Raw genomic sequence first — 26300 nt, 5'->3', positions numbered from 1 at the left:
TCCAGAGAGAGTCATCAGGCATTGGAATGGGCTGCCCAGAGAGGGGTTGGATTCCCCATCCCTGGAGGTTTTTAACCTGAGATTGGCCGTGGCACTGAGTGCCATGATCTGGTAAAGGGACTGGAGTTGGACCAAGGGTTGGACTTGATGATCTCTGAGGGCTTTTCCAACCCAATCCATTCTATGATTCTGTAATTTACCAAAAGGAACACTCAATCTGCCTGTACACTCCATGTGAGTTGCTAACACGAGTGCTGGATTTGTGGACTGCTCCAAAGAGCCCATGCATTCCGTGAGCAGTTCAGGGGGAGGAAAGGGCACCTTGGAGTCACAGAAGCGACGATCAATCCCGTGCTGGCAGATCACCACAGACTTGGGCCTCTCTAGCTCGAACTCTCGGCACACCACATGGAACACAAAGGTCTGTCCCCACTCCAGAAGACAGGCAAGCTGTGGGCAAACAACAGCACATTGTCTGTCACCATCTACACAAAATGAGCTTCTTTCAGCTCCCCATCGGGTACCAGAACACCACCAAAGGTGGGGAGGTGACAAGGGTGAAAACAACAACCCACCACCACCACCCTGGCTGCATTAGTTTCCTTACACAAAGTCTATCTCCTGATTTTTCTTCTTGTTTTCCATGGAAAACACTGTGATAAGGAACAATTTCCTGAATTATTTCTTAATAAAAGGCGGCAGCTTTTGCTATTACAAACTGGGAACTTCACTGTAAAGACAGAGCTCCCCACACTTTACCACAAGGAATACCTCAAAGTAGTTTATTACCATCCATAATTTAAATGCCAAACTTGCTTGCAAGTAACCAAGTTACATTTAGAAAGCAGAGGAGGGAAGTGGCTCAACAGATTCTTGCTAGAGCAGCAATTAGCCTATTGTTGATTTAAGCCTTTGATAGAGTTAGCTCGCTCATAGAGGAAATGATTCATGACTGTCTGTCTGTTATGAGAGGGAAATGGGTTTTCCTTGGCTAGCCAAAGGAAAGGCACTTAAAATCAGCAGTTATTTAAATGGAAGTTAATATAGCTATGACGATCCTGCACAAAACCTCTCCTCCCCCCTTCAGAGTTGTCCCTTCACAAATTTTTGCAATACATCACACTGTGGGAGGAAAGAAACCAATGACCCTGAACCAGCAAATTTAAGTTCTGCTCCACAGCAGTGCTGACAACTGAAAATAAAATAAAAATCCTGTGTGATGCATACAGCTGAGAATGGCTTTATGAGGGAAGAAAATCCTTAGGTTGCACTAAGCATTTAGAAATGTTCTCTAACCTCAGAGCACTTTGAATCACAGAGGTTTAATTTTGAACCATAAAGCAGTGCAGTACATACTACAGATTCCCTAAATCAGTGGCAGCATTTTGGGACATACCACCACACATGTCTGTGCATGTAGCACACAAAAATGTATCTGAAGTCTATTCTTTAGATTTACTGAACCTGCTTGTATGACTTAAGTTTTATTTGCTGCAGAAGTTTCCTGATGAAATATATGTTTAATCCTAGAAAATAATGCCAATTCTTAGAGGAACAAGAGGATGTAGAAGTGTCTTAAGAAAATTAAATATAAATAAACCAAACAGTAACTACTAAATAGAATTTATGTACTTTCCTCATGCCTCAGAACACACTAGCAAAACAACCTCCTTGAAATACCTGGCAGACCACAACAGAAATAGATCTGCCTGTTGTATACTTGGAGTCATTCATCTATCTGGAAAAATAAATGTATCATAAATGGCATGACTGAAAGGAGTTAGTGCTAAGACTGAGCTAATAAAATCCAAGAGTGGGCAAGCAAACTATGTTCCAGTGGGCCCAGGCAGCACAATTTATGCAGTGAGCAGCATCACTGCCTCCTGCTTTAAGGCATGAGGAAGAAGAAAGGTAACACTTCAAAGCAAATGGTGTCAGGATGGTACCTGTGGTGCTGTAACTTTGGCTGTGAGACTTCCAGCCTGGACATCTATCAACCATGCATATTCCAGGGTGTCACTTCCCAGGGGCAGCCCCTCAGCTGAAAACATGGCATGAGCCCTGAGCTGCAGCCCCGACAGGCTGATGTGGCCCTCCCGAAGAACCTCATCCACCGCAGGGCGCTGGCAGGGACAGGGAGGGAAAGGCAGTTCTTGTGAGAAAAAAGCATTCCTCAAAATGGTATCTCCTAGAGAACCTCCCCCAGAGTATTTTTAAGACAAATTAAGACAATGCAGCGCTTTCTCTTGTGCATTTTACTAAAAAAGAGGCCAGATGCAACACTGACCTAATTTCAATCCTATTCATTGACAACACAAGAAAATTTCTGGGCAGAAGTAAAGATCTTTAAAAATATGCATGAGATTTTTCTTTAATACCTCTTATGATTCATAAGGCTTTGCAGAACAGGAAGGTTCAATTTTAAGGTCAACACAACTTTCCACAGTAGAAACACTCACATACAAACATGTAAAATTAAGCTGACTACCTGATAGTTGTCATTCAGAAACACATTCACTGGAGACAGGACAAGTTGGAGCATTGTTTCCCTGAATCCTTTCTTCATCTCGAAACACAACCTTTCCAAGAAAGCTGTAGGGCACTCTGGGCCATCTGGACTGCAATGCTACAATAAAAAAATAACCACAACTCTTTCAGAAACTGAAAATACACAACATGGTTGAAATACTGTGGCAAACCTGCAAGTAGGAAATATGATCATTTTCCTGCAAGTGGATACTCAAAAAGAAGCCTGTACAACTTCAAAACTCTTGTGACAATTGCATAAAGAGCAATCCAAGCCTGTTTGGGTAAATCCCATCTTTTATTCCTGTGGATTTCTCAGACTACAGCTGCACACAGCAGAGTGCACCATTGGAAAACTGATTTGCTAATTAGCAGAGAAATCATAATGGTCAATCGAAAATATCACACTAATTAACTTCATTGAATAAAAATTGTGAAAAATTATCCAGTTCTGCCTCTTAGATAAGCAAAATAAACAATGTCTCAAATCAGTTTAGTCACAGAGGGCAAATACTCACTTTGGTGAGCACCACAGTAAATAAACATTCCAGGGAATTAAATTTAGCTCCAGATTAAGAAACTGAAAAGGGAAATAAATTAAATAAAGCCAATCATTGTATGATTTTAAAGTACTTACCACTGGTAATCGCCCATGCACTTTGTACAAATTCACAAGCACAGTGATGTCCCAGGGGCGCAGAGTGAGAGGGTGAACCGGCTTCCCTGAACTCTCATTGTCCTTCCTGTCACTGTCCACTCCCACAGCTGTCCAGCCAGAGCTTGAGGATGTGGACAGGGACAACACAGGGCTGGAAAGAACCTCCTCAAAATCAGTGTACATGTCGTCTTCCCCAAAATAATTTTCCTAGGAAATGGAATTGTTATGGCCATATGAGAATGAAAAACATGTAGACAAAATATTGAAATGCAAAATAAATCAGCTTCTGTGTGTTGGTTCTCCCTAAATAAATGGTATAGCTACAGCCTACAGCTAAAGAAACATACATACTTTTATTTTATGGCAACTGGAGAGTTTAAACGAGCAAATTTAAGCCATGTGCTCTCATAGTGCTGGTATTTTAGATAAATGCAATACAAGTATTATTAGTGATATTTTAAAATAAATTTTGAGCTTTTGAAGATAGGTAACAGAGTAAGAATAGAAAACTCATCCTGCAGGAAGTCACCTTCTGTTTTCAGCAAACTTGGAAGTCTTAAACAGGCTTCTAAAATACCAGATCACAAACATTTCTCACTGTGGTCTAAAAGCCACCTTGTTCCTAAGCAAATCCTCCTCCATTATCTAAGACCAAAGAAACTTTGCCAATTTATACTGGGAAACAGAAAATCCATCAGTAATAATAATAAAAAAAAGGACAACTTCCTCCATTGTATTTATTAAGTGCATCAGAATCAGATTTCTGAGCATTTGTCACATCCTTGCCCTGGGAAAAAAAAAAAAGACTAAAGAAGAATTTTCTTACAATACTTTTTATAAGGCAGACCCAGCAGAGGGTGGTAAGAAATTCACTAAGTTACTCCTGGTACCTTCCACTGGGAATGTCAGGATCTATAAATCCATCATTCCCAGCCAGAAAGCACTTAATAAAAACCAGGGGGTGCTACAAAAAACCACCCCCTAAGATTTCAAGGCTCAATAAAACTGCAAGAATGATCCATGTACAGGAATCTCTATCATGTGTACTAGAAAAAAGAATGAAAACAAACATTTCAGCCACAAGCCAGGAAAACAAACATAAAAAAACCCACTCCTGGAAATCTTTTAAGAGATGCTCCCAGCACAGCTGGACAAAAAGATCTAAACAGAGCCACAAGAATATTAAAAAGAGCAATAAATGCACATTTTCTAAAACAAGCTATTCATCTAAAGTTTCTCTTGAGATTTTGAAGAGAAAAAGTAGATTTCATATGAGAAATCTGCACCTAAAATAATTAAATCATTATAGAATCAGGGATCTAAGGCAGCACTGCTTACATCTACCTCCAGAGGCAACGGGCACTGAGGAAGTGCTGCTTTGCTTGGAAAGCCAGAATTACCTCATGAATTATGGGCTCCAAAAAAGGGGCTCGCTAAACAATTCAAACATGGGTGCTTTTCCTCTGCATCAGGAGAAATCAAATCTTCAAGATCCAATTCTGACCTAATTTTAATCCTATTTATTTTATCGAGAGCATGACAAAATATTGAGTATTTGCAAGTCCTATACAGTAAAAACCTTAATATTTTGTGTTATTCACTGCTTATAAGCAATGTCTTATATAAATTCATGAAAATCACTGTTGCAGTGAGTCTTGGTGTTCATACCACCTCAGAAAATTCCCCATCCTCTGACCCAAAATGACAACCTCCAGAAGCATCACCTTAGCCAAGGTCTGTGTGGGTTGAAAGAGACCTTCAGACAAAACAAACAAGCAGAAACCCACCAAAAACAAAGCCCCAAACCACATAAAAAGACCCCAAAAAATCATCCAAACCCCAAGTGTTTCACTGGTACTGTCCCTGGTGTTCAACTGCCTCTGCTTTTGTCACCACAAGGGAAGGGGAGCAGAAATTAAGCTGTTTCTGGACACTCTAAAAAAATCACTCATGGAAAACGACATGGCAAAAGCAACACAAACACACATTTTAAACAATAACAGATTAACATCAAGGAAAGGATGGATAATTCTTCTTCTATCCATTGAAATAGCTTTATTCTCCTGGCCTTCCCCACTCCCCTCCATGATATCCTAACTCCAGAAACTTCCCAGAATCCAATTAAAACAAAACCAAACAAATAATTAGGACACTGCAGAGCTTAAAATGCATGAAAAGCATGGATTCTGCTATAACTTTCCATGGAAAAGGTTGTTTATGTAAGTTCTAGTCATAATCATGATTTTTTATTTTATTTTACTACTGCAAAACACAAGGAAGAAATTTTCCAGCATACACCAGTTCCTGAAAGGAAAATTATGCTGATGTGGGTCTACATACATATCTATCCATATGGGAAGTCTTCTCATCAGCTTGTGCCAATGGAATTCATCCCTATCAAAGTCATTCCGAAGTAGAACTTTCAACAACTTTGCATCCAAATTCATGCACTCTGCGGAATTCCCATTTTCTGTTTCAAACTCACTGCTTCCCTTTGCTGCACGTGGCTGTCACTGACTGTGCTGCCATGCCTACCTTTATGGACAGAAAGGCTTTGAGCAGGGGGCCATACAGGGTGATCTGGGAATCTGGGGAGAGCTCCAGCTCCACGTGGAGCTTGTCTGGAGGCAGCTCGGAGGGGTCGAGGGGGAGCCGCGCTGAGGCTGTGGGAGATGAGATCACACTGTCGGTTGTTTTCTGCGATGGCCTAAGCACAGACAGCATTGTTTCCTCCATTTCTGACACTGGGGAGCAAAACAGAGCACAAAACAGAGTGGGGTTACAAATCAGACTTCTGCTGGACAAAATCTGGCAAATATAAATCACAGAATTTATGGGGTTGGAAAAGACCTCCGAGATCATCAAGTCCAACCCTCGGTCCAACTCCAGTCCCTTTACCAGATCATGGCACTCAGTGCCACGGCCAGTCTCAGTTGAAAAACTTCCAGGGATGGTGAATCCACCCCCTCTCTGGGCAGCCCATTCCAATGCCTGATTACTCTCTCTGGAAAGAATTTTTTCTGATCTCCAACTTCAATTTCCCCTGGCAGAGCTTGAGCCCATCGTGCCCCCTTGTCCTATTGCTGAGTGCCTGGGAGAAGAGACCAACCCCCACCTGGCTAGAACCTCCTTTCAGGTATGAAACACCTAACTTTTTGCCTCTAACTTGTATAATTCTGTGAACATATCTATGCTACAGAGGTGGTTTCTCATCCCTAGTAACTATGGGAAGACAAGAAAATCTAAAATATTTTAGTCAATGTTAATTATGCAAGAGGAAAACAATCCCTCGAGTTCTGAAAAAATACTCCATTTATTTATCTTGCTTTTGAAGTTAAACAGAAAAGTGCTTTCATTTCCACAGCACAGAAGATTTCCCACAACCCACAGCTACTGTAGAATAAACAAAAGGGAATAAACATGAAAAGTGCAAAAGTTGTATTAAAAAATTGACTCAAAAAAACCCTCCAAACAAACAACAAACCAAAGGTAGCTACTGCAACCAACATATTGTGTCAGCAGCACAGATTAGGAGTGAGTTGGACTGTGCTGTTTATTCAGTGGAGGAAGCTACAGGATCACCTGTGTATGCCCCAACTCTCACATGCAGATTTCAATTGCTGTGATTAGGAGCAAATGTTTTCAAAACGTGAAGAAAACACATTTGGCACAAGCTGGCACTCCCACAGGAGCACTGAGTGAACACCTGCAAAACCAATCTTACCTCTTCTACATCATCCTCTAGAATTTGAGTTCTTTTAGATGTGAATTGTTGGAACACAAAACCTAAAAGCACTCCCCACAATGTCTTGTAACACCTGCTGATTGAGCCCCATTCAAATTAGCCCTCATTCTCCTTCTAATCCCTCTCCTTGAGCAGTTCTGCTTCTACCATCTCAACCTCAAAGAGTTTTATGCAATCCCCAAACTTCCTGCACACCTCCCTCTGCATTTAAATTAACTTACTTTTATCTGTGTTTAATATTTTCTAACTTAGAATCACAGAATCATAGAATGGATTGGGTTGGAAAAGACCCCTGAGATCATGAAGTCCAACCCTTGGTCGAACTCCAGTCCCTTTACCAGATCATGGCACTCAGTGCCACGGCCAGTCTCAGTTTAAAAACCTCCAGGAATGGGGAATCCACCACCGCTCTGGGCAGCCCATTCCAATGCCTGATTACTCACTCTGCAAAGATTTTTTTCCTGATAACCAACTTAAATTTCCCCTGGCAAAGCTTGAGCCTGTGCCTCCTTCTCCTATTGCTGAGTGCCTGGGAGAAGAGACCAACCCCCACCTGGCTGGAACTTCCCTTCAGGTAGTTCTAGATATTGATGAGGTCACCTCTGAGCCTCCTCTTCTCCAGGCTAAACACCCCCAGCTCCCTCAGCCTCTCCCCACAGCACTTGTGCTCCAAGTCCCTTCTCCAGCCTCATTGCTCTTCTCTGGCCCCGCTCCAGCCCCTCAATCTCTTTCCTGAACTGAGGGACCCAGAACTGAACACAACACTCAAGGTGTGGCCTCACCAACGCAGAGTACAGGGGAAGGGTCACTGCCCTGGGCCTGCTGGCCACGCTATTCCTGATACAGGACAGGATCCCATTGCAAGTACACACTTAGAGGGTATTTGTTATTTAGAAATATTTAGACAGTTAAATTAAAAGGAAATCTTGGCTATCAGTGTTAGAGTCCCCGCCCTGAGGCTCAGAGCTGGGGGCCATGGCTCACTTCAACAGTGCTACAATGAAATCCCAGGGTTTCATAGCCATAACTGGAAGACAATGTGATTATATCTCATATATAATGGGCTTAAGCATTTAAATCATAAGACAAAATCACATCTGAAGGAAAAGAAGCTTAGAAAAGCTAAGGAGTGTTATATTGCCAAAAATATTGTGATTCCCATTTAATAAACCAATATTTAATATTTTATCTTGTGCAACAACCCATTTAAGAGATCCACTTTGTATGGACAGGGAGAAGTGAACTGCAGACAGTAACCCTCTTTTTCACACAAGGAATTGGGGCACATTCTGAAATGTGGCAGCATGAAATGTTGTCAGCTTTTAAATCAAACCTGGAGCATTCTGAAGATCAGCACAGACTCAGAACAGGAGTGGAGTCCCAGATTCATCCCTGCAGATGGGAAGCAGTGTGATCCCAACTCACAGAAGCTTCCAAAAGGAAACAAGCTAACAAGAAACAGGTGGGGATACTTACAGGACTGTTTGAGCTGCTCATCTGCCTTCTGAGGATAAATTGGGTGCCACGAGTAGTCAATGGTAAACACAACACTGGGGACTGTCCAGCATTCAACCCATCCAGCCCTTTCAAAGAGAGACATCACACTGTTATTTCAAGTACAATACTTCCATTAGGTTTTGTCAAAGATGTTCATGAGTCACAAGCAAAATAAGCAAATATGAAAAGCCAATAGAAAGACATAAATATATATCCTAAGAAAACTCACTCTTCTTGCGTGATGTTCCTCCATTTGGGTTTGCCTGTTTTCTGACCACTCTGACATTCTGCAGACATACAAGACTCAGGACTTATTTTATTAGGCTGACAGTCTTTCACCAACATAAAAAGGGAGTATTTACTAGGATGACAATCTGGGAGATACAAATGAAGATCAACATCTTCTCCCTAAAATCAAACATTAGCAGCAGAAAAGTTAATTCACATTCACTTCATGCACAATGTTCATGCTATTTGCATGTGTACGTGTCATCATCTTCACTTCACGGGCAATCTAGACAAGAAATCTCTGTTTTCCCACCAATTTCTAGCACAGCCCATAGTTCTGAACACTTACAAGTCCAGTAACTTGCACACAACAACACAGCACAGCAATCTGTACAACACAGAGGCACAGCCTGTAGGGATTCCTATTCTTTTGTTGTTCAAACCACACTGCAGAAGTTACATAGCTGGCCCAAGGCTACCCTGCATCTCAACTAAATCACACTTTGAAAAGAAAATATCATAAAACAATGCTTTCTTTGCTATAAAATTACACAAAATTATCAACATCCCCATCAACTAGTTTTTTATTTTTAGTAGCAGCAGATAGTTTCTATTTTAGGGAAGACACGAAGTACAACCTTACAAAGAATTATCTCTGTCTGTTAAAAACACTTTATAATCATTATCTATTCTACAGAACCTCTTAGAAGTGTGGATCATGGCTTTCCAAAATGGTTTGGGGGTACCTATTCCAGTATTTGATTCTATCTTTGAACATCCATTAGATTTCCACATTTCCTTAATAAAGGGGAGCAGAATTGCAAGAGAAAATACACACATAGACACACAGACTAAGTACATCTAATAAATATACACACTAAATGTATCTAGGCATGTATGAAACATGTGCTTGTATTTTTAAGAAATGGGGGGTTTTCTATATATAAATTAAACCAGTCTAGGATTAAATGCTTCATAGAAGCAAACCAAAACCATTTACCTCTGTGTTACTTAAAGAAAAATTCTATGAACTGCAACTGAAAGAGAGTATTTTTCTTTCAGGAAAGAGACTCAAAATTTCGTGACTCAAGAAGTTAGGGAAGAGATCTCACATTTGGAAGACAAAAGAACTTACCCTTAAAGAGAATCTGGTATTGCATGTGGTTGGAACAAAGTCAGTGAAAGGCAGAGAGAAAACAATGTTCAGTGTTTCTCCACAAGCTGCCAGATAAACTGAGGGAGAAGAGCAAAAACAAACAGCAAAAAATCTGTCAAAATTCTCCCTATTTTGTTCTTAGACAAATTATCAAACATACAGGTAAAAATAATGAAAAGGTATTAAAGAACTCATAACAGAGGAAATTGCCATTTTAACTACAGTGTATTTAAAGTATTAAATTACTGCAATAAATTATTCTGAAAGTATTTACTCCCTACAGCTTGTCCTTTCTAGAAAGACATTTAGCACAAGGAAATTGCAGGTAAACAATAAAAATATCTGTAATATCTAATGCTTTTCCTTATTGCTTCACACACCAGTTTTTAGACAAGAAAACACACAGTGAAGGTTCTTTAGGCTTCTGATGAAGTGTTGAGCCTTATTTTCAACTAGAACACAACCTCATGATTTTAAATCCACATCTTCTTTCTATGTTGACATGATAAGATTTGAGAACAGTGTAAACCACTGCAATACTGAAACAATGGAATTCTATTCCTCTCTGTCTCTCTCTCTACATGTAAGTATACATAGACTCTGTGTTTTGTACCTAATTTCTGTAACATGGACTACTTCTTCCAAATACAAAAGTGATCTCACCATTCTCCTGTTGTTTGGTGGAACAGTCAATCCAGTTGTGTTGATTGGCTGCCCAAATCATTTCAAACTGATGAAACATGACTTTGAAGTTCCACATGTATGGAACAAAGGAAAAAATATCAGGTGCACTGTCACTGGACCAGTCTTGGATCAAATCTAAACCCATGCAAAGTAATAAAAAGCAAGTTAGTAGCAATCGAGTGGGAGATTTCTTCTTTTAAGACTTGATTATTGTAGAAGTCCATGAATACATCAGCAGATTAGGCAGGTGACAAATATTAAACAAATCAATAGCTGTGATAAGAGTTCTGATAAGAAATAAATGTAAGATCCCTTTACATAACTGCAGATCAAATTTAGTTTAGATGTTTGAAGATTAAATTATTTGTATTTCTATTCAAATGTAAGAATATCATACAGTGAAAACTTCTATAGGCATCAGGAACTTCATCCTCAGAAATGATCTGTTGCCCTAAATATGTGAAATCAGAGAGCCTGACCTTGCACAGCTTGGCAAAATTCGAAAAGAAATTCCAAAGAAAGAAAATTTAACTTGATATGTAACTAATTTATTTAGGAAAGAGGTTACCTGTGAAGAAGCTTTTCTGAGCAAAGATGAAGTGATAGGTTGCTTTATAAACCTCAAGCTCGCACTGCCATGTCTGGGGCATGTTCCATATCCGGGGGTAGCTGGCATTAATATGGAACTGTGAACAAGATATTAAAGCATCACAATTACCTCAAAGATGACAATGCTTGACCCTGTAGCTCAGCAGTTTTCACATATGTACGCTGCTGAATAATTAAAACAGTTTTCCTGCTGGGATGAACAGAAGGCCTCTCCAGTTCCTTAATAATTTAATCTCTCTTTCTGTGTTTGAAGGTCAAGTGTTAGTATATTAATTTATTTGGAAAGGTATATTTATCAACCTGCTGCAGTAGATGTACCAAGCAATTTATAAACCCAAGTCTTCATCAACAGCATCACTTTTCACAACACACCAAAGAAAATACCTCAGAATACAGTTTTTTCAACCACTGATACTACACTCAAATTCAGACATTAAAAAACATGACTCTAATAAAGTAATTTTAAAAATTATGAGAAGAATAATCTGCAGAATGACAGTATTGTACAAGTGAAATATTAGGCAAACAAAAGAATAATGCAGTATTAAATCTGTCTCAAGTAGTTCAGGCACACTCAAGTACACACCCTATAGCAGAGCTAGTGAGTGTAACCACTTACTAAGGCAAAACCTGCTTGAACACCAGGCTACACAATGAATGAGGCAAGATTTGTACATAAAACCCACTAATTAGGTACATAAATATATAAGTTACTGACAAACACATGCACAGTTACGTGTGTATACATAAATTACAATCATAGAATTGATTGGGTTGGAAAAGACCTCTGAGATCATCAAGTCCAACCCTTGCTCCAACTCCAGTCCCTTTACCAGATCATGGCACTCAGTGTCATGGCCAATCTCAGTTTAAAAACCTCCAGGAATGGGGAATCCACCCTCTCTCTGGGCAGGCCATTCCAATGCCTGATTACCCCTCTGGAAAGAATTTCTTTCTGATCTCCAACCTAAAGCTCCCTTGGCAGAGCTTAAGTCCATGCCCTCTTGTTCTATTGCTGACTGGCTGAGAGAAGAGACCAACCCCCACCTGGCTGGAACTTCCCTTCAGGCAGTTGTAGAGAGTGATAAGGTCTCCCCTGAGCCTCCTCTTCTCCAGACTAAACACGCCCAGCTCCCTCAGCCTCTCCCCACAGCACTTGTGCTCCAGTCCCTTCACCAGCCTTGTTGCTCTTCTCTGGACCCGCTCCAGCCCCCCAAACTCTTTCCTGAACTGAGGGGCCCAGAACTGAACACAACACTCAAGGTGTGGCCTCACCAACACAGAGTACAGGGGAAGGGTCACTGCTGGCCATGCTATTTTTGATACAGGACAGGATCCCATTGGCCTTCTTGGCCACCTGGGCACACTGTTGGCTCATGTTGAGCTTCCTGTCAATTAGTACCCCCAGGTCCCTTTCTGCCTGGCTGCTCCCCAGCCACTCTGTGCCCAGCCTGTAGCGGTGCAGGGGGTTGTTGTGGCCACAGTGCAGGACCTGGCACTTGGCCTTGTTGAACTTCATCCCATTGGAATCAGCCCATCTCTCAAGTCTATCAAGGTCCCTGGGCAGAGCCCTTCTGCCTTCTGATATATTAGTCTTGCAAAATACATTCAAAAGGTATTTTTCTGCATTAAGAACCTAAAGGCTGCTGCAGAGAAAAAATAATCTCCATTTTATTAAAGATTCCCCAAATATTGAAGCTTTGTGCTGATGAATGCCAACTCACAGCCAGCATCTCTGCCTCCAGGAGCGTGCGGTACTGCATGCTGCTCGTGGCATCCACGTGGAGAAGCTGCCCCTTGATCGTGGGGGAATAGCCTGGCAAACAAAATGGACCAATCAGTCACTCAAACACAAGAGTTACAAAGTATTTCAACATTTTTCAGTGATTTCAGCAGCCCACTGACAAACAAGAAGTATCCTGATGGATACACGTCTTAGTATCCTGCAGTGAACTGTGCAAGGAAATATTATGGTTCATTTCCATAAGAATATCCATCTCTAAGCCCCACAGGAAGAACACTACAGGACATTGACACACACAGGAATGAAGATAACAGGAAAAATATTAGGAACAAAAAGAGGCTTAGCCTTAACTCACCATTTTCACCTACTGTCATGGGAATATTTATTTCCAAATATGATCCTGCGCCAACATTTACATGTACAGCATTAGTTTCCTGCATGGCAAGAAAGGAAAACAAACACTATTTCTAGGCTTGCTGCATCAACCAGTGTACTTCATACCTCTGGCTGTCACTATCCACACCTGGATTAAGGCACCTCATGATTCATCAAGTCTTTTCTGCCTTAAAAAAATTCCTAATGAACTACCTGTGTGCACTGACACCGAATAACACCAGTTTTAGGCTTAACGAATGCTGAGGTCTGACAACAGAAACAGTACAGGATACTCTGATCCAAGGCCTGGGAGGGCAGATCAATATATACCTCTAACACTGCATTTCTAAGCCTTTCAGTCCCCTCAAAAAGAACAAAATAAGTGTACAATGAAGTTGTGCTATTTCTCATTTAGGAGAGTAGCAGCAGGGAAAAGAAAAGTCCAACCCCCTACACACACAATATCATCTCTCCAGTACTATTAGATATTCATTCAACATCAGAAGAAATTATCTTTTTCTCATGGGGAGCTTCATCATAACAGGAAATGTCCACACCATGAATTCCCAAGACTGCAGGACACAGCACAGTTTAAGATGTAACTTGAGGGCTTAAAAGAAACTTTAAATAAGCCAACAAATTAATGTCTCTCAGAAAATATCTCTCTTTGATGGGTTTGCTTATAATTATGGAAGACTAAGACAAAAACCACCCAGCTCTTAACACCTGAAACAAGTAAAACTATGCACAACCCAAAAGCACAGTGCAACCACAGCAGACAAGTTAATTTCTTGACAAGCTTTAGTTATTTACCCTGTTTTTGGTAAAAAGCAAATCAATGGTGGCATCTGCAATAATATTCATCCGCAGTTCAAAAGCAAGGATCTGTCTTGGTTTCCCAGGCTGAGCAATTTCTGAAACTTTCATCACTTGGTAGTCTGGTGGGAAGAAAAACTTCCACAAGCAATCCCTAGTGGGGAAGAAGAAGAAATGAAAACCAAACTAAACAAAATGAGTTGGTTTTTATTCACAGAAGAATATATATGTATATTTATGCATTTATTTGGTTTGTTTAATGATTTTCCTTTCAGCTGAGTCTTTAGAAAACCAATGGATGTGAAAAGAGAGAATGTTTGTTTAAAATCTTCATCCTGGGAACCTTCCAGCTCATGACTGAAATTTCCAAAAGTTTCAATGACAAGAAGTTACTTTTGGACAAAAGCCATAAATGGTTTAGAACAGAAATATTTTAATTCAGAAGGCAAAAAAGGCATGTTTTGCTTCCTATTTCCAATCTTTGGGTTACAAATCTGCTACAAAGACCTAGCAGGAAGTAATCTATTTATGCTTCAGTTTGTGCAGAAATAATTGATGTAATGCCCAGAAATAAATGAAATACAAAACCTGAGGATCTGAGAATGAAGATCCCATTTCTACAGACTTAGAGGTGAACATGCAAATACATGACAGGAAAGGCACAGCAAAGCTTACACAGGCCTGGAATTAAATCTTTAGAAGTGGGTAATAGTTTCCTGCACAAGGCACCTGATCATTTTAACAGCTTAGAAGTTTCCAAAATTCCATATTCTATGCATGACACAACACAAAAGTGTTCCCAGTGTAGATCTATGAACTCTACACACCTTGCACAGGCACCAAACTGCCTTCTGGCAATCATAAAAAACCTGCCTTTATAGGACAGGCTTTCCTTGGAGTACTGAAAGTATCATTAATGATTCAGTGACCTCGTGTTTCTAGTAAAAAGTTGACATTTTCTCTTAAATTCTCTAATGCTATATATATCTATGTATATCTATCTCTAATGACTACTCTTTGGTCTGCCATCCTCACACTCCTATGGGACAGTTAATCATAACAGTTTCACAGGAGAATTAGTGAAGGCCAAGGAGAAGCCTCAGCCTGTAATTAATAGGGGGAAAGAGGGAAAGCACTGCTGATGTCACTTTTACTTAATAGTCCTTTACTCTCTCAACAATCCTGCTGTCCTCACTCACCACAAATACTCATGTGCGAAACAAGAGTAGTAGAGTCCAGGCCTAATATTTTGTCACTGAAATAACTAGATAATAAATACTTTGCAGATCACACCAAGGAATTGATTATCCTAAGCAGGGATAAATTATCCCCCCTTCATCATTTTTCTAGAGATTTTTATTCCTATACAATTTCCTCATCCATATGCAGTGTATTCCCATCCATGAGCTCACAGGAGGTGGATAAATCTAAAGATCACCAACTAAAAAGTTAAACCCTTATGTATGTAACACTTAAAATGATAAAACTATTTGATTCACAAAAAATGGCAACACAATGTATTAATTTAATAACAAAAATTCAAGGAGTGATCTTAACTTAGGAAGACCAACAAGATGAACAACAAGGAATTTACTAATCCTAAATCTCTGACTGGACTGCCCTTCCACACTGTCCAGTCTGCCCTAACCCCCTGAAATTAGGAGACTGAACAATCCCACAATGGAAATTTTAGAATGTTTCCTCCATAATATTAGTTATTAAGGATTAAAACTGAAGCTGTAAATCATGGTAATACCTCTGCCTATCAGCCCAAGGTCCATAGTTGAAGTCTGTTCCTTTCCCACACACAATGTCCAGGCCCCAACACGGTGGCAGGTCCTGTAATTTGCTGTCTTCATTGCTGGCTTCCCCATCATTACTCTCCTCTGTCTCCTCTGGGACAAGACCTGTATTACATAATAAAATAAACAGATTATTAAAGGAAGCTGCTTCAAATTAGCATGACAAACATTTGCCAAGCACAAGACAATTAAAGTGTCCTAATAGCAGTTTTATTTGAGAGAGCTGTAGTGTGGAACTACCAAGACATAATTCAGTGCAGACTCCCAGTGGAAGGCCAAGAAACAGGACCAAATAGGACCAAAAATCGGGATTTTCTCAAACACTGTTCATCAATGTCAGTGATGCACACAACAGTTTTATCTCTTAAGAATGTTTTTTACCACTACAGGCTTTCACACATCCACATTTAGTTCCAAATCCTACTTACAAACCCAAAGATCAAGTTAAAAATAATTTCTGCAGACAAAGCAAGCAAAGGAAAACTCACTACAGCAGACCAAGAGGTAATAGTAAACATTCAACAAGTTATTCAGAGAAGAAATTGTCTAGCAAATCTGGCCAGATAAATAAACAAATAGCCTTCAAAATTCCCCTAAAATGTTATGTTTGTATTTAACAGAAGGTACCTGGTTCATCCATATAGTAATAGATGTCAACATCATTGGACTGCATCACCACAAAACCTTCACCCATCAGCCTCGGGGGTCTGTAAGGAAAGAGGGCAAAGATAAAGGTTAAAAATCCACCTGCTCAGATTAAGCTTTATGAATTCAAGTTAATTTTAAATGCAACATATTAAGCATAGTGGATTTGCATAATGATTTGCCAAAAAATACTTGTTCATTATATTGCTATTATTATTATTATAATTATTACATCAAATAATTTAAAGTTGAGTTATTTTAAGCATGAAGATACCAGGTTCCTCTCCACAAAGACATTTCTCACATATTATAAACCACAAGTAACTACCCAAGTTTTACTTTCTTTGTTTCTTTCTGTCAAGAGTTCCTTTCTCCTTGTCCTATATTGTTCTTTCACCTGCTAATTGTTTTCTTACTAAAATAGCACTCTAAACCAAAGGGACAAGACATTCAGTAATTAGAGCATTAGTTAATAAAAAAGAAGAAAAAAAGCTCTTCTGCCTCAGTAACACTTCCCTCAATATAAAAGGATCTAAGTGATAAAACTAATAGATAAAAGACCCTTCTATTGGTATGTTACAATCCCTTTCTCAGGGCTACCATATGTTAACTTACATATTAATATCTTCTGTAACAGTAATACTATTAAAATGTGAAAATTCTGGTTTTACTGCAGCAGATGTTTTTGCAGCTTCTCAGCCACTTTCCTAAGTTGTGACTGCTCAAACAAAAAAAGCCAATTCCAATGACAAACACACAGAACAGGCGTGTGACCTGCCAGCACAGTGCTCATTTTGCCACAGCTCATTCCAAAGGCAAGAAAGCTTGGAAAACATGGAAGGCAGCAGGGTCAGAGACCATGTGCTGCCAGGACTTCTTGAAAAGCAACCAAGCAGCAACCTTGAAATCAATTTTGCTTTGAGAGCAACAAAACACTTTAACACCAACCAGGTAATGGCAATGAGCGATAATGAGATTACCATCATCTTTTTCAAGTATTTCCTATTATCTATCCCAAACTTCCACCTTGAGCCTGCTGGCTTAGTTGGAGCTCTCCACACTTAGAGCTGCTTTTCTTAGCACAATGTTCTTTTTCCTTGGATTTTGGAGGATTTATTAGCTAGGAGTGATGGAGGTGTTGAGCTGGGTGTTTGTAATACAATATGACAGTTTTCAAGATGAGGTTTCAATGTTTGTATTGATTAGCCAGTCTCTTACAAACTTCACCAAGTCACTCAGCTGTTTGTTATAACTGCAATGCCTGCAGGAATTTCCCAAAGTTAAAACATCCAGCTTAAATTTTAAACTAAAGAAGTTTAAGAGGGCAGGCTATAAAGAGTCAAACATTGTCCATTTCTAGTGAATTGGGTAATTTGTTCCATCTACCCAGTAAATCAGAACATGTTTTGTGCATCCTTCAGCCATCAGGAGCTGCAGGGATTGTAAAAGAAAATACTTAGAGGAAGCAAGAGAAAAAGCTAATAGTTGGAGCATCATAATCCTATTTTGTTTTAATCTTGTTTGGTTTCCGTATTAGTTGGAGAAATTTCCTTTGTCGTCATGTTGGCAGAGCAAGATTCTGTTACATCCACAAAGTGTCCTTTGGAAAATGCACAAAGGCATATTATAGACAGCAGTATTTGGCTGATAAAAATCCAATTAAGGAACAGCCAACTGACGTACAGTTTGTTTTATTACTTCATGCAAGCCCTCTTGCTTGTGTTTGACTTGCTGCAGCTTGTTAGGGATGCACAACCCCACTAGTGTAGAATACACAGAGGCAGAAGGATCAGCACCTGCCCTCAGCAGATAACATGATTGCCACTCCACCAAGTATTATGCACCTTTTGCCCATTTTTTTTGGTATTTTCCAAATCATACATGAATCAACTTTACCAAAGTCAACACCTTACACCTTGCATTTAACACACAACTAGAAACACAGTGCTGGCAAAGCCTGTGAAAAGCTCTAGTTCCTGAAAGAAGGAAAGTACAAGTGGAATGCAGGATGCCACATCCCTGGAAACATTCAAGGCCAGGCTAGAGGGGGCTCTGAGCAACCCCATCTAGTTGAAGATGCCCCTACTCATTGCAGAGGGGTTGAACTAAATGACCTTTAAATATCCTTTCCAACCCAAACTATTCTATGTTTATTAACAGAGCAAACCCATGCACATAAATAAAAACCTAGAATGAGATAGAAAACCAGTATTTTTCACCATAACTAAAATTGCTTCCAAAATTCAACATTTAAAACCTTGAGAGTGGTAAAAAAGCCAACTGTCTGAACACACTAAGTAAAATAAGCTGAAAGGCAACCGACACTCTCTTCTTCTTTTCACAAAAATAAATATTAAAATAACAGGGATACAAAAATACCCCAAACTTACTCATCATTTTGCAGACCAACATATCTGGGACTGGGAACCAGCATGACTCGAACATTTTCCAGTTTCCCTTTCACAATGTGCATGAACTGATCGAGGTGGCTCGAAGGTGGTTTTGTGGTGTAGGTCAAAAAGGCATCGTCAAAGTTAATGCAAAGTGTTTGTGGCTGATAATGATTCCCAAATGCCAAGCGCCCCTAGAGCAAAGAGCCAACCCAAATACTTGTTATACACTGTTCTTTTATATAAATACATGTATATATTCACCTATAACAATGAAGTTTAACCAGCTGTATGGAAATAAAGACCATGGACAAAAATCCTGACCATAATCTGTGCGTATCTAAAAATGCTGCCTTGTACATTAAACTCCCAGTATTCCCTCCTAGCAACTCAGTAAGAGTTTTCTTGGGGTTTTTGAAAGGCAATATCAACTTTTAAGGAAAGTGTCCAAATATCCCTCTTAAAACAAACAGGAAGAGAGGGAAAAACCAATTCTAAACTCCTGCCAAAACCCCAATCCACTACACTTCACAGAACATTCACTAACTTAATTACTTGGTGATATTCTTGAAATCATTACAAGTCTAAGACACCAGTACTTCCCAAAACTGAGAACATAACCATGTTTCCACCAGCACCAGCAGGATTTGAGACTGCCACGGGAGTGCTGGTGGTGTAATTTTAAAACTTGTTTAAAGCATGAAGGGGAGCAACAATCTCAAATAGAATGTATAAGAAAAATGAATGGCAAGCCTAATTTTTAAGCATCTACTGCTAAATATTTTCACTACCAGGAATCTTGTCACTTACCGTGCTCACATTGACTTTAATGACTGGAATAAGTGATCTCCATGAAGAAGAAGGGTCGTGAGATTCTGTTTTCACTTTAACACTAAAGAAACAAAAAAAGGGGGATTATTATTTTGTCTTTTTTGCAGAAGAACTAACCCAACTATTCAAGGAGTCTTCAGCGCATGGATCTTGGGGAACATTCCTTCCCCAGCAGACTCCTTAGCAGCTCCTCCCAAGAAGAGCAGCAGGGAGCACATGGAACTGGGCCTTGGGTGCTGACACAGGAGGAAAACAAGCTGCCATGTGCAACTCAGAGCAATAGTTCAATGAATCTTCCTCAGGGGAACGTGGTCTGTTCTAAATACTTCTGTTGAGGCACAGGAGTTTTGATTTCCCAAGACACATCCTCCTCAAAGGTAGAAAATCTGTCCTGTGCCTCTCAGCTTATGGTGGAACCACAAAGAGATCAGTCAGAGGCTCAGTCCTTACTCAAACTGAGGACTGCCACAGCTTCCTGCAGCTGCCCACTGTCATTTAGTAACTGGCCAGCAGCAGTGGAAGGACCCAAGTCTCATTAGATCTTCTCTGCTCCTGACAATAAATCAGTCTGCAGTGATTCTGCCCCAAAAGAGGCTTCTCATTGAATATCTGACTCCATTACACATAAGCCATGTAGAAAAACTCCTTAGATACCCACACCATGTTTTCTGGGGTACCCCAAAAAGAGGAATTAACAGCAGGAAGTTTGTGTAGCTATCCACAATAACACAGAGATCCTCACATTTTCCCCATTCAGTGTCTTGAGCAGCTGTTACTTTGCTGAGCAACACCACCATTATTCTGCCAGCATAACCCTCTTCAACACACACACCCTTTTCCACACTCTATCACAAATAAATTTTTCAACCTGTCTCTGATCATTAAACAAGAGTGTTTGGTTTGTTTTGTTGTGTTTTTTAAAAGGAAATGAAAAAGATTTGGATTGTGAGCCTTGTCAATGCAATTTCTCTCAGCTGTGCTTCGATCATTTGGCCTCCAGAGCACTCCTTGAACAAAACATTGCCCAATTAGTTCAGCACTTTGCAGAACAAAGCACCAACAAAACAGCAAAATGAATAATAATTTACCTTTCAAGATTGGTATGTGTTCTCTGCCTCCCATTTACTTGTGCTCTTTCATCATCTTTCTTTGCTGGAATTATTGTGGGATCCAAGCCAAATAGTTCTTGAAGTTGTCCATAAAGCTCAGAACGGTTGTACACGTGAAATTCAAAGTCATTCACCATAATATACAGTCGTGTTTCTGCCTTTGGATCTAAACAAACAGTAGGAAAAGGGTTTCTCATTCTATTTCAACATTCCCTTGGAATATTTACAGTTTCTCACATATGCCCATTTTGCAAAAACAATCCACACAGTACTGAACAAGCTGCTGAAGCACACATTAAAAAGCAGTAAAAAAACTCCACAAAATAATCACACCATTCCAAGCAAATCAGTAAAAGCTGGCAAATAAATACACTTGGATATGAAAGTTGAAACCTGAAAGGCATTTCACCCTTAGGTCACAATCCAAAAATAAATGCAGGCTAGAGCCGGACAAAATGGTAAAAAAGTTTATCAAAACAAACAAATAAAAATCCCTCTTGATGCAGAGCACAGAAGCTCCAGTGCAAACCTCTTTTTTAGCACAGATATCAATAGTTGAGACCAATTCCATCTCAAAACTCCAATGGTTTTTAAGCCAAGCTCTCTGGTACAGCATGCCTGAACTGGGAAAAATCTTTCTTTTCCAGAGAAGCAGAAAATACTCAGACGCAGAACCAACAAGATCATACTCATTTTGCACAGTCAGTCCACACTTGCACAAATTTAAAATTCTAACTGTAATATCAGCTTGACTCTCGGATATTTCAAACCTAGTTTGGCATCTGCTGCTCATGTCCAGAGCTGGTTGTGACATCCTTTGACATAGTTCTGCCTCAGATAGTATGACCTAATTATGGAGTTAATGTGAGGGAAACGCTCGCACCATTTCCCCCTAATTACCCAGTTGAAAGAGTGCCCATTACACATTCACTCAAGAGACCTGAGCTGCTCCAAAAACCTCAGCTGGTCTTTCTGAGTCAAACAGACTTTAGGAAACTGAAGCATCAGTGGTTATTACAGCAATCTGTAGCTCAGGGGGTACAAACTGAAGGCAGCATTTCCCAAAGACACTGTAAATCAAACAGCCAGAGCAAACACTGCTGCTGTCATGACCAGGGTCAAGAGAAGAAAAGCAGTTGCCCAAGAGCCAAAGTTTAGACACCTGCTTGATTAACTCCACCCTCTTTGCTACCAAACTCAGCTGTCCCCCAAAATTACACATCTATACACACTGTCCCAACAAAAGCAACCCACCTTTTACCCCTCACACTTAAAGTACCAGAAATATCCAAATCATTATTAAAAAAAAAAAAGTAAAATAAGTCTCCAGAAAGCACTGACAGCCCAGTTTTCTTGAACAGGAGACAGAGAAAAGTTAATGAGGCAGTTTCAGTTCCTTCCTGTTTGCATCAAAGCACCACCAAATGCATTTGTTCCCAATGGTGACTTGCATCAATAAAATACAGGCAAATAATGACATGGACAAGGACTGGGATACACAGCTGCTCCCCAGGGAGATTTAACCATCATCAAAAACACAAATAAATGTAATTTTTCAATTCCTGGAGACAAGCATTAGACTTCATTAACAAAATGAAATCATATGTAAAATTCATTTCTTTAAAGGGCATTTAAAGAGACAAGTATCTCTTTTTCCTAATAACAAAACCAAGATTTGACCTCCACACATCAATTTGGTTGCCTAAAACACTTTTGGAAAGAAAAAGGGCAAGGAAAAAGAGCCAAGTAAATCAAAATGTCATATTATTGAATGACTCAGAGAAGGATATATGTAGGTTATTTACAAGCAACTACCAGATTGACAGCAAAGTTTTATCAACATTTGTTGGAATCAAGGTGACTAATGTATGTAAGGGTATGAAATTTGCCACCTACAGAGTTTAATCAAGGTGCATTATTTACTTATTACTTCCTCAAATATTTGTATCATGTGTATCCAAACAACTCCACATAAATGTACCCACTAAATAAAACCTGAGGGGAACACAAAAAAAGCCACTCCTCACAAGAAAAAGTAGAGCAATTCCTTCTCAACACAGTATTTCCCCTTTAAAACATGAACTACACTACAGGATTTTACAATGTGAAAATTGATAATGTGCTCTGGCATCTGAGCCAAGACATCTGGGTATGCTCTATTCACAATATGATCCTCCAGCTTTTGTTCCTAAACCACTTCCATTTCTCAAGTATGTACAAAAGCTGCTCTACAATCCCAGTATGGTTTAACTTAACACTGAGGGGTATTTTAGCCACGTTCCTTTGCTGTCAGATCTGTACACCTCTGACTTCCTTGGTTACTTGGATTATTTGTCCACTAATTACGTGGTCTTAAATACCATCAGAAAACCTTAAGGCCCTGCAATATTGCCAAGCCAAAAAGCTGCCACAGATGACAGATACAACCATCTTCACTGCATTAAATTCAATTCATTTTTTCATTGTGTGAGCCACCAGAGAAATCTGTTTTAACTAGCAGATGAAGACAATTCTGTGAAAACCTGTAGAACAACAGCCTGTGGTTGGGAAAATCTAATTAAGTCTAATACTAGGTTCTACTCCTTGAATTCCTTTTGTTTATGGTATAAAGAACTTGAATTGTGCCCTATCATAGAATCACAGAATTGACTGGGTTGGAAAAGACCTCTGAGATCATCAAGTCCAACCCTTGGGCCAACTCCAGTCCCTTTACCAGATCATGGCACTCAGTGCCACGGCCAATCTCAGTTTAAAAACCTCCAGGGATGGGGAATCCACCCCCTCTCTGGGCAGGCCATTCCAATGCCTGATTACTCTCTGGAAAGAATTTTTTTCTGATCTCCAACTTCAATTTCCCCTGGCAGAGCTTGAGCCCATGCTCCCTTGTCCTATTGCTGAGTGCCTGGGAGAAGAGACCAACCCCCACCTGGCCAGAACTTCCCTTCAGGTAGTTCTAGACAGTGATGAGGTCACCTCTGAGCCTCCTCTTCTCCAGACTGAACACCCCCCAGCTCCCTCAGCCTCTCCCCACAGGACTTGTGCTCCAGTTCCTTCACCAGCCTCGTTGCTCTTCTCTGGATCCGCTCCAGCCCCTCAATCTCTTTCCTGAACTGAGGGGCCCAGAACTGAACACAACACTCAAGGTGTGGCCTCACCAATGCAGAGTACAGGGGAAGGGTCACTGCCCTGGGCCTGCTGGCCATGCTATTTCCGATACAGGACAGGATCCCACTGGCCTTCTTGGCCACCTGGGCACACTGGTGGCTCATGTTGATACTCAGAGGGTTAGTAGTGCCTCAATAAACAGGAGTGAGCAGCAATCCTTAATTTATATCCCTGCAGGAGTGGTGTCTCACATTCACCTGACTAACTCTCCATGCAGCACTGTTGAGTTGGCACTGCCACAGCACCAGCTGTACCAGCTTGCTGACAAGGCTAAGAGGCTTCACACCATCACAAGCCACTTCCAAAGGCAAGATAGCAAAAAAAAAAAAAAAAGCTCTGTAAAGTTCAATGACTCTCTCAACTACTGTCCTCAGCCATACACAGCTGCCAGTTCTGGACCTTGTTGAATTAGCAATGGAGCTGTGATGGCTTCAGAAGTCAAGAGAGGCAGGACCTGAGAGTCATTCAACAAGATTCTAATCCCATAAATGATGAAGCACACATCCCTAGGCTGCTCATGCTTCCTCAGTGTTTTCTGCAGATACAATTAATCTCTTGCATCTGGTGTTAATCATCCTTCTTCAGGCAGAGATAAGGAAGAAAAGTAAATCAATTTTTCACACTTCTACCCCCACAGATGTCATCAAGACATGGTCTTATCAAATAGTAAAGAACACTTTTGCTAAAGCACAACACTAAAATTCAGAGAGTAAATCCACTTCCAGAACATGTCTCTATTCATCACAAACTTCAACAGAGAGGCAATTATGCTTGGACTACAGGTAATGAAGGCTACTGTTAAGATTAATGGTTTGTCTTCAGAAGGGTTCAATTCATGTCCCTGATAATGAATTCTGTAATTATTTCATCGTGGTGTTCTAGTCTGCAGCTGGGGAAAACCCCACACCTTCTGATGGTTCAAAGTGCTTCAGGTACATATTAACAAATTAACAAATCAATTACACACGTGAACGAGTAAAGGAAGCATTTTTCTGTAGGCTACCTGTAAATGTGACCTTTGAAATCTTTGAGGGAAACCTACCATGCTGTTTCTGCTTAGGGTTGTACATCTTCCACCAGCGAAATATGATAAATCCATCTTGAATTCTAAAGCAGATAAAGGAGATACAGCAGAAGTTAAGAGAAAGATAAACCAACCTGCAGGACATGTTGCTTTATGCAGAGAGCTGCAGGAGTGTACAAGTAATATTAAGTGTGTAAGCAATATTAGAGCATAAAGCACACAGCACAATATTATACAGTTACTGCATTAGCTGAAACTTGTATAAAACTCCATTGTCTTCCCAAGGCTTTCCAAAGCTGACAGTAAGAATCAAAATTACAAGGTCATGAAACAAATCATTCTGAATTCCAGTAAAATCAATGCAAACTACTTGGCCAACATGAATCTTCCAGACTTAAGAGCAGAAGCACGAGGGAGTCAGAAATATTAATGAAAAAATAGTGCCATTTCATAACCAGAGTGTTTTCTTTTGCAAATATTAAGGAGAATTACAATCTTACCCAGTATACTCTTGTAAATGATAATGACAAAGCAGCAAATGAGTAGCAAGTATCTAGGAGTGTTAAATACCATAATCAAAAGAGGTAGTTTAATATTTATAAATACACTGCTCATTTGTAAGGCTGTATTTTGTTATGTGTTATTTATATGTATGCATTGACTGTATTCAAAATCCTCATTTAGAAGAGGGACTGCCTTGGAAATCTGTACCTGATGGACATGTCTTCTGTGATGAAATAGATTTCACGCACCATGACCTTTCCAGAGAGCACAGAGAACGAAAAGGAGCCTAAGGTGGAAAAAAATTGATCAGACATTACCCTGAAGTTGGTGATGCTTCATAATCTGAACAGGAAGAATACAGTATTCAACATCTGAAATGATTTAACTGGGTATTTTGAGTTTTTCCTTTGAAGGGAGCTCAGAGATTCAGGGCAAAAAGTGCACAACTAAAAGATGGTGGGTTTGGCACTTGCCAGGAACACAACCAGGCCCCTGGGACACATCAGTCACCCATTCAGGTGCCTGGCAAAGCTTGTGGAACAGTCAGAACATCTATTTTCAGCATTTATAGTTTCAAGCCATTGTGTGCAAGACTGTAATCAGAGAAATAAAGATTCCTGAGAGACTAATCTTTTAAATTTTAAATGACTATAAGGATTTCCATCCAATTATTATGAGAAAGTGTGTTTACAGCAGGAAGGATTAATAAGCATGAAAGGACCAGCAGGTAATGCAATAGCCCATATTTTTCCTAAGGCTTTCACCTCACTCACAGAAAGTTAAGTAAACCAA

The 26300-nt window shown here is 40.0% G+C and overlaps 1 protein-coding gene across 8 annotated transcripts in view; it reads right to left on the bottom strand.

Annotated features, from left to right (window-relative positions):
- Positions 1–26300, bottom strand: part of BLTP1 (bridge-like lipid transfer protein family member 1) — a 99168-nt gene that overhangs the window by 61673 nt on the left and 11195 nt on the right. For all 8 annotated transcript variants that reach the window (XM_071555511.1, XM_071555512.1, XM_071555514.1 and 5 more), the window contains exons 4-23: positions 25716–25794; positions 25023–25087; positions 20795–20981; positions 19686–19767; positions 18876–19069; positions 16468–16547; positions 15795–15945; positions 14036–14192; positions 13203–13281; positions 12828–12919; positions 11063–11180; positions 10474–10629; positions 9790–9887; positions 8656–8834; positions 8406–8512; positions 5720–5928; positions 3164–3391; positions 2489–2626; positions 1947–2123; positions 322–450 (exon numbers count right to left, since the gene is read on the bottom strand). In XM_071555511.1, the coding sequence (XP_071411612.1) occupies positions 322–450; positions 1947–2123; positions 2489–2626; positions 3164–3391; positions 5720–5928; positions 8406–8512; positions 8656–8834; positions 9790–9887; positions 10474–10629; positions 11063–11180; positions 12828–12919; positions 13203–13281; positions 14036–14192; positions 15795–15945; positions 16468–16547; positions 18876–19069; positions 19686–19767; positions 20795–20981; positions 25023–25087; positions 25716–25794 (2705 nt within the window). The remainder of the gene's footprint in view (positions 1–321; positions 451–1946; positions 2124–2488; positions 2627–3163; positions 3392–5719; positions 5929–8405; positions 8513–8655; positions 8835–9789; positions 9888–10473; positions 10630–11062; positions 11181–12827; positions 12920–13202; positions 13282–14035; positions 14193–15794; positions 15946–16467; positions 16548–18875; positions 19070–19685; positions 19768–20794; positions 20982–25022; positions 25088–25715; positions 25795–26300) is intronic.

Source organism: Pithys albifrons, chromosome 5 (genome assembly GCF_047495875.1).
Source record: "Pithys albifrons albifrons isolate INPA30051 chromosome 5, PitAlb_v1, whole genome shotgun sequence".
NCBI classification, from domain to species: domain Eukaryota; kingdom Metazoa; phylum Chordata; class Aves; order Passeriformes; family Thamnophilidae; genus Pithys; species Pithys albifrons.
Note: the sequence above shows the minus strand (reverse complement) of the source record. Positions and strands in the feature narration are given on the sequence as shown.